The 9,211-nt window shown below is 50.3% G+C and overlaps 1 protein-coding gene across 1 annotated transcript; it reads left to right on the forward strand.

Annotated features, from left to right (window-relative positions):
• The first annotated feature begins 842 nt into the window (after positions 1-842).
• Positions 843-4,974, forward strand: DCTPP1 (dCTP pyrophosphatase 1). The gene is made up of 3 exons (XM_053555176.1): positions 843-1,066; positions 1,823-1,933; positions 4,461-4,974. Exons 1-3 carry the CDS (start codon positions 858-860, stop codon positions 4,759-4,761), a joined length of 621 nt encoding a protein of 206 aa, XP_053411151.1. The 5' UTR covers positions 843-857; the 3' UTR covers positions 4,762-4,974.
• The last annotated feature ends 4,237 nt before the right edge of the window (positions 4,975-9,211 follow it).

The raw sequence follows: 9,211 nt of genomic DNA on the forward strand, positions 1-9,211 counted from the left end.
CCTCAAACTCTTGTGTTCAAGTGATTCTCTTGCCTCAGCCTCCCAAGTAGCTGGGACTACCAAAGCCTGCCACAACGCCTGGCTATTTTTGTTGTTGCAGTTGTCATTGTTGTTTTAGCTGGCCCAGGCCGGCTTCGAACCCACCAGCCTCCGTGTATGTGGCCGGCGCCCTACCCACTGAGCTACGGGAGCCGCCTATCTTGTCATTACTCCGGTGTAAATGAGCTTGGCATTCTCACGTGTGTGATGGAAGGGCTGTGCTAGTGACCCAAGAGACTGGAGAGAGGCACAGAGGTCAAACTTTAACAGACTACCGTATTCTGCGCTCAGGGCAGGGAGGAGGACCAATTGATTCCTTAGGACAGGGATTGGGGATTAAATCCTTTCAACCACAAGACACAGCTAGTGGCCAGGTAGCTGAAGTAGAACACAAGACCTGCGTCCCAATCCTGTCTTTGCTCCATTCTTTCCCTTCAATCTCATCCAAATGGTGCGGGGGCTTGTCCAAAGGGTTTCACGGTGTCCCTAAGATCTGAGATATCAAGGCATAGGGCCGATTATCAAGGTTTTCCACCAAGCAGGCGCACCCCTTCACCGCCATTTCGCTTTGGCGCTATCTGGCGCCCAAAAGGGAAGTGGCGCGTCTGCGGTCTCCCGCTATCTGCCGTCTCTTCTGGTAGAATTAGTACCTAGACCTTTAAGATGTTGGTCCAACCGGAAAATTCCAGGGCCTGAGCCTAGGAGCGCTCTCTTGAAGCTGCCTCAGATTGGTCCAGTCAGGGTAAGGGCTGTCTGTAGCAAACTTCACGAAAGTCATTGGTCTTTGCTCTGGCTTCGCCCCGTGAAACCCGTGGCGGATGACTGTGATTGGTCAGTGGCTCTGGAGGCGGGCTCCGAGCGTGGCGCCAGAGCCTCTTGGGCTGTCGGGTCTCCTGGGCAGTGGCGGCTGCGGCGTCGTGGACGTCCTGTCAATGGCTGATGGAGAGATGAGTGGGGACAAGCGGGGAGAGGGCCCTGCTCCTGTCGGCCGATTCAGCTTTAGCCCAGAGCCCACGCTCGAGGATATGTAAGCAGTCCTTGCCCAGCCGGAGCTAGCGAGATGTGCCCCTTTCTCTCTCATATTGGGGCGGGTCCCACCACGTGGTCGGGAAGAAAGCTGACTCTGGGCGAGCCTTCTAACCGCCTCATCTGAGCCACAGGCACCGCCCCGGAGTTGTTATTTTCTTTTTTTTTTTTCTCGGTCGGGGCTGGGTTTGAACCCGCCACCTCCGGCATATGGGACTGGCGCCCTACTCCTTGAGCCACAGGCGCCGCCCTGGAGTTGTTATTTTCAAATCTGAGAATTACTCATCTGTAAAATGGACGCAACAGTGCACACCTTACTTGGTTTAACCCAGCCCTGCATCTGAGCCGTCTTCTCCCCAGGGCTGGGATACCTCCAGGAGTGGGTGGTACCACAGGAAAAATGAAGTGCCGAGAGGTGGGAGACATTATTTTTTGCTGGAGGAAATCAAGGCTTCTTAGGTGAAGTGATCATGGAACTGCATATTGTAAGATAAATAGGATTTTGATGCACAGAGATAGGAACTACAAAAGTAGCAGTAGGAGATGGAATAATGAAGAGGGTATTGTTGGGTCAGGTCAGGGGCGCACCCATTTTATAGATGAAGAAACCAAATTCCATAAACAGGAGATTTCCAAGGAATTAGTTGCAAGCTCCCCTAGTCTTGTGGCCCCATATCACTGGGGCACCTGCTTGGAAGCTGCATCTCTTCCCCCTTGACTCTGAGACTTGGGCTTCCACCCTTTTGTCCTATTCCAGCCGACGCCTCCATGCCGAGTTTGCTGCTGAACGAGATTGGGACCAATTCCACCAGCCTCGGAACCTCCTCCTGGCCTTGGTGGGGGAAGTTGGGGAGTTGGCAGAACTCTTGTGAGTAGATGGAAGATTTCCTGGAAGAGTCTGCATGCTGTTGGGGGGGGGGGGGAAGGGAGCATTTATTTGATCATCAAACATTCATGGGTTCAGTTTCCCCACCTCACTGCCAGTTCTCTGTGCCTGTGTTGGGGCGTCCTGTCCCCTGGAGAGAAAGATGAAAATAGCAAAACAGATTCAGGTCTAAGAAGGAGTGATAGCAACAGCCCTCCTTTTCCTTTGCCTCTGCAGCTGAAAGGAAAGTGTTCTATAGAAGACCTTCCTGGGGCATTTCAGACAGTGGGAACTACAATTGGAAAGGTAGTGAGGCAGGAAAGGAAGGGCAAGGTAAATTCAGGGAGAATCTGTTACTCCTTTAGTGTAAACTTCTCAAGAAAAATCAGGGATGTTTTATGTTTGTTCTCTGATGTGTCCCACAGCCTAGCACATAGTAGCCACTCAGGATATATGTATGAATGAGTGATAGGGCGGTGGAGGAGAGAGGTGAGAGATGAACCCAGAAAGATAGGTTTGGGGCAACAGAGTAATGGACGGTTTAGACAGAGGACCTGGCCAGATCTGAGTGTTAGGAATATCACTGTGTCTACAGGGTATATTGGCCGAATCACTGAGAGAATGGAGCAGTGAGGAGGCTGGTGTAGCCCAGGCTAGAGGTGGTGAGGCCTAGACCAGGGCAGTCACTGTGAGGATGGAGAAACAGGGGCAAAGAGATGTGCTGGAGGACAAACCACTCATTACAGATTTATAATCAGCTCTGTACTAGGTCTTACAGAATCAAGATTATATGGCCTTGAACAAGACAGACACAGTTCCTCCCTTCATAGTGGCAGGTAATAGAGGGAGAAGGCTTTTCTAAGGAGGTGACATCAGAGCTAAGGGTGGAGCCAGTCATGGGAAAGATGGGTGGGGGGCGGGAGGGTGTTCGATTCAAGGCAGAGGAAGCAGAAGTGCAAAGGCCCTGTGATAGTTTGGCCTGTTTGCAAGGCAGAAAGTCAGAGTGGCTTTAGGTGGGAAGTGAGAGAGAGAGTAAGTGGTGGGTGTTAACATTGGAAAAGGCGCCAGGAGTAGGGCAAGAAGTAGGGCGCCAGCCCCATATACTGTAGGTGGCGGGTTCAAACCCGGCCCTGGCCAAAAACTGCAAAAAAAAAAATAAATAAATAAACAAAAAACAGAAAAAAAAAGGAAGGAAGGAAAAGGCAGGGGTCAGCTCATGAAGGACGTGGAGAGCATTGTTAGTAGTTTAGATTAAGCACTGGTGGGGTGGGGTTTAATTGGGGAAGTGACAAAATGACATTCTGCTTTTAAAAGATTGTTCTGGCTAGCTCTGCGCCAGTGGCTCAAGCAGCTGAGGCGCCAGCCACATACACCTGAGCTGGCGGGTTCAAATCCAGCCCGGGCCTGCCAAATGATGACGGCTACAACCAAAAAATAGCCAGGCGTTGTGGCGGATGCCTGTAGTCCCAGCTACTTGGGAGGCAGAGGCAGGAAAATTGCTTGAGCCCAGGAGTTGGAGGTTGCTGTGAGCTGTGATGCCACGACATTCTACCCAGGGTGAAAGTTTGAGGCTCTGTCTCAAAAAAAAAAAAAAGATTGTTCTGGGGCAGTGCCTGTGGCTCAGTGGGTAGGGCACCAGCCCCATATACCAAGGGTGGTGGGTTCAAACCCGGCCCTGGCCAGCTAAAACAGCAGTGGCAACCGCAACAAAAATTAGCCAGGCATTGTGGTGGTTGCCTGTAGTACCAGCTTCTCAGGAGGCTAAGGCAAGAGAATTGCTTAAGTCAAAGAGTTGGAGGTTGCTGTGAGCTGTGATGCCACAGCGCTCTACTGAAGGCAACAAAGTGAGACTCTGTCTCAAAAAAAAAAAAGATTGTTCTGGGCAAGAGTAGATGAACTAACAGGGATATTAGTAGAAGGCTTCAGCAGTTGTCCAGGTCTGAGGTGGCAATGGCTAAGGCTCAAGAGAAGTAGAAGTAGGTGGGGTTTTTTTTTTTTTTTTTTGAGACAGAGCCTTAAGCTGTTGCCCTGGGTAGGGTGCTGGTGTCATCACAGCTCACAGCAACCTCCAAATCCTGGGCTCAAGCGATTCTCCTGCCTCCACCTCCCAAGTAGCTGGGACTATAGGCGCCTGCCACAATGCCTGGCTAGTTTTTGGTTGTAGCCGTCATTGTTGTTTGGTGGGCTGGGCTGGATTCAAACCCGCCAGCTCAGGTGTATGTGGCTGGTGCCTTAGCTGCTTGAGCTACAGGCGCCAAGCCAGAATTAGGTTTTAGAGCTTTGTCTCAACAAGGAAAATGTTCTCTTACCATCCCTTGGCTCAGAAAGAGACACAGAGATCTGGCTATTATCTGTTAGGGTCTCTTCCCCCACTCTTAACTATTCAGGGCCCAGATGAGTTGAGTTGTTCTTGGAAGGGCCTCCTGGGAGGTGGGAGATCATTGCTGTAAGGACTGGGGTGCTCTTAAGGGAGGTAGAGCCCATTGTCCTAGCTAGCATCTGTGTTTGTCTTTCTGTGTACTGCCCGCAGTCAGTGGAAGCCTGATGAAGAGCCTGGTCCCCAAGCCTGGCCTCCCAAGGAACGGGCAGCGCTTGAAGAGGAGCTTAGTGATGTCCTCATCTACTTGGTGGCGTTAGCTGCTCGATGCCATGTAGATCTGCCCCAAGCAGTGCTCTCCAAAATGGACACCAACCGGCAACGCTACCCAGCCCATCTATCACGTGGCTCTGCCCGCAAGTATACAGAATTACCCCATCTGGCCAACTCTGAAGTCAAGGTTGTGGGGCCTGCAGACCTTGCTTGTGCGTCCACAGCTCAAGTCCCAACCTAGAAAAATGGACACAGAACCTGCAACTGAGCATGGCATCTAAAGAGCCAGAGGGTGGCCCAGCCATGGAACCTTATTTTAGTCTTTTCCTAATAGATCATGGGCTTGAGGACCCCACTGCCTAAGGTGTGAGGCCCAGAAGCCTCCAGAAGATAGCCTTCTGGTGTTTTCTCTCCTAATAAAATGGTTTTGAACAACAGCTTCGGCCAGGGAGGCTTTGTTTTAACAGGTGCTTAAGTGGGGCAGCAGGCATGAGCCCAATTCTTGTGTTTCTCTGTTGTGCCTGCTACCTTCAAGGCAAATTCCTATTGAGATCTCATGTAAGTTCCTTTACCTTTCTGGACCTATAAGAGATCAGAAGGGGGCGGCGCCTGTGGCTCAGCGGGTAGGGCACTGGTCCCATATGCCGGAGGTGGTGGGTTCACAACCCAGCCCCGGCCAAATTAAAAAAAAAAAAAGAGATCAGAAGGTGCATATAATACTGGTTAAGAATGCAGATTCTGCAGCCAGATTGTCTGGGTTCAAATGCCATCTTCGACACTTAGGAGTTGAATGATGTTCATCGAATTAATCTTTCTGCAGTTTCCTCACCTATAAAATGAAACTAATAGTATCTACCTGAGGGTGGCGCCTGTGGCTTAAAGGAGTAAGGCTCAGGCCCCGTATGCTGGAGGTGGCGGGTTCAAACCCAGCTCCGGCCAAAAAAAAAAAAGTACCTACCTGATAGAATTATAAGGCTTAAGTGAGTTACTAAGAGTACTTAGGGTAGTGCCTGGCACATCGTAAGGTACTTAGTAAGTTTGTAGTTATTTTCCCTATTTAACTCAATTTTTAGGGGCCCCAGAGCAGGAAACTTGTGTCACAAATCAGGACAGGACTCTCATATGGGGCAGAACAGGGGTGCTTTTGCTCTTCGGCTTCGGCCCCTTAGTAAAAGTGAAGACGACCCATCCATCCAGACCAAGGCCAATTTTGTTCTTCCTGTCCCCTGAACATAGTGTTGAGTGTGTATGATTTACACGTGTGTAACCTCAGACATGTCCTTTTCCTTTCTGAGATACCCATCTCAAGAGGCAGGAAGATACCTTTCCAGGTGAAACTGAATGGATCAGATTGAACTCCTTAAGCTTTGTGGCCCTAAACCCCCCCTTTTCTCCCTCTCCAGTGATAACCTTATCCTTACAAACTCTGATTGCATTTTATCAGTTATCTCCTTTCCCTTGTATATAATCTTCTCTGTTAGTCCTTTCCACCAGCACATAAAACATATCTGAGTCTCTATTGTCTTTTTTTTTTTTGTAGAGATAGTCTCACTGTAGTGCCCTCAGGTAGAGTGCCATGACGTCACATGGCTCACAGCAACCTCTAACTCTTGAGCTTAAGCGATTCTCTTGCCTGTCTCCCGAGCAGCTGGGACTACAAGCGCCCACCACAACGCCCGGCTATTTTTTTGTTGCAGTTTGGCCGGGGCTGGGTTTGAACCAGCCACCCTGGTGCCCTACTCACTGAGCCACAGGCACCGCCATCTCTATTGTCAATACAAAATCAATCCTCCACTACTACCCTCATGTTTTTCACAGCCACGCCTCTTGAAAGGGCTATTTGCATTCACCCATTCCACTTCCTCATCCTCCCATTTATACCCTTCCAAGTCCAGGATGGCGTTCATGCCCACCCTTCCAATGAAACTACTCACTTCTGCGCCCCCCACCCCAACCCCTTCAGAGCAGCACCTGACCATGCCCACCTTCACGAAACACTTCTAGATTTCCCAGACAAGACGCTTTTCTGGTTTCTTGCTACCTTTGGCTGTTCTATTGAAACTCTTCTTAGGTACCTTGTTGATATAGTGTGGACTCCACACCTGATGTCTTGTTATTTCCAATCACTTTCCTGAAGCCTCCATTTTCACCTCATGTCCAACATATCCATATTGGGGTGTCACAATTGCCCCCACTTTGGCTTCTCATTCTGTGCCATGTGCAGCCACCCAGGCTAAGAAGTGAGGTCAGGCTAGGTGCAGTGGCTCATGAGCCTGTAATCCTAGCATTTTGGGAGGCCAAGGCAAATGGATTGCCTGAGCTCACAGGCTTGAGCCTGAGCAACAGTGAGACCATGTCTCAAAAAATAGCTAGGCATTGTGGCAGGTGCCTATAGTCCCAGCTACTTGGAAGGCTGAGGCAAGAGAACTGCTTGAGCCCAAAAGTTGAGGTTGCTGTGAGCTATCTATGACACCTCAAACTCTACCAAGGGTGACAAATACTGTCCCCCCCAAAAAAAAGTGGGCTTGGCGCCTGTGGCTCAAGCAGCTAAGGTGCCAGCCACATACACCCGAGCTAGCGGGTTTGAATCCAGCTGGGCCCGCCAAACAATGATGGCTGCAACCAAAAAATAGCCGGGTGTTGTGGGTGCCTGTAGTCCCAGCTACTTGGGAGGCTGAGGCAAGAGAATTGCTTAAACCCAGGAGTTGGAGGTTGTTACGTGCTGTAATGCCACAACACTCTACCCAGTGTGACAGCTTGAGGCTCTATCTCAAAAAAAAAAAAGTGAAGTCAGCCCCATCTCCTTTCTCTCCAAACCCAGGTCCCTTCTAACTCCTATGAATCCTAGCTTTTTTTTTTTTTTTTCTGAGACAAGAATCTCACTTTGATACCCTTGGTAGAGTGCCACAGTGTCACAGCTCACAGCAACCTCAAACTCTTGGGCTCAAGCAATTCTTTTGCCTCAGCCTCCCAAGTAGCTGGGACAACAGGCTCCTGTCACAATGCCCAGCTATTTTTAGAGACAGGATCTTGCTCTGGCTCAGGCTGCTCTCAGATTCCTGAGCTCAGCCATCCACTGGCCTTGGCCTCCCAGTGTGAGGATTACTGGCATGAGCCACCTCACCAGGTCTGAATCCTAGCTTCTTAAGGATGTCAAGTTCATCCTTCCCCTCTAATCCCTCCAGACTAATTTGCTGCCTTGGATTATTTTTTTATTTTTTATTTCTAGAGATCGAGTCTCACTTTATTGCCCTTGGTAGAGTGTCGTGGCTTCACACAGCTCACAGCAATCTCCAACTCCTGGGTTTAGGTGATTCTCTTGCCTCAGGCTGCCTTGGATTCTTTAACTTTACTTCCAAGGTCCCTCATGGTCTATCTCCTGTTAACTCCTTTGGTTTTTGTCCCCACATTCCAGGCCAGGGGACATATGCAAACTTTCATGAGCCTGGCATGCAGTTTTAGGGGCTCTCCATAATTCCCCAAACCCAACTCCTTTTTTTTCCGAGATCAGGTCTTGCTCTGTTGCTCAGGCTGACGTAAAGTGGCATGTTTACAGCTCACTGCACCCTCAAACTGCGCTGAAACAGTTCTCCGGCCTCAGCCTACTGAGAAGCTGGGACTACAGGTGTCCAGCTAGTTTTTTAATTTTTATTTATTTTTTAGAGACAGTCTCACTTTGTCGCCCTCAGTAGAGTGCTGTAGTGTCACAGCTCACAGCAACCTCCAGCTCTCTTGGGCTTGGGCCATTCTCTTGCCTCAGTCTCCTAAGTAGCTGGGACTCCAGGTGCCCACCACAACGTCCGGCTATTTTTTTGCTGCAGTTAGGCTGGGTCCAGGTTCGAACTCGCCACCCTAGGTATATGGGGGCTGGCACCCTACTCACTGAGCCACAAGTGCCACCCCACTACACTGATTTTCTTTATTTTTTTGAGACGGAGCCTCAAACTGTCGCCCTGGGTAGAGTGCCATGGCATCACAGCTCACACAGCAACCTCCAAATCCTGGGCTCAAGCGAATCTCCTGCCTCTGCCTCCCAAGTAGCTGGGACTACAGGCACCCGCCACAATGCCCGGCTATTTTTTGGTTGTAGCCATTGTTTGGCGTGCCCAGGCTGGATTCGAACCTGCCAGCTCCGGTGTATGTGGCTGGCGCTTTAGCCGCTTGAGCCACAGGCACCGAGCCTACACTGATTTTCTAAAGTCATTCATGCCTTGCTCACCGAAACTAAAGAATGCAGTGCCTTGGGCGGTGCCTGTGGCTCAGTGAGTACGGCGCCGGCCTGAGGGTGGCGGGTTCAAACCCAGCCCCGGCCAAAGTGCAACAAAAAAATAGCCGGGCGTTGTGGCGGGTGCCTGTAGTCCCAGCTACTCGGGAGGCTGAGGCAAGAGAATCGCATAAGCCCAAGAGTTAGAGGTTACTGTGAGCCGTGTAACGCCACGGCACTCTACCGAAGGCGGTACAGTGAGACTCTGTCTCTACCAAAAAAAAAAAAAAAAAGAATGCAGCGCCTGTGTGACCATGACCTGGCTATATTTGGGGTTCTTATGGTTAAGTGCCAAGTGTGGGATGACCTCCGGGACCTTCCAACAGTACCTGGAATCCTTTAGTCTCAGCCTCACTTAGATCCAGGACAATTAATCTGGAGAAACTCACCTTTCTTCCTCTCCACCCACCTCAATCACATGCCTGGG

The sequence above is a fragment of the Nycticebus coucang genome, chromosome 12 (assembly GCF_027406575.1).
Source record: "Nycticebus coucang isolate mNycCou1 chromosome 12, mNycCou1.pri, whole genome shotgun sequence".
Classification (NCBI taxonomy): Eukaryota; Metazoa; Chordata; class Mammalia; order Primates; family Lorisidae; genus Nycticebus; species Nycticebus coucang.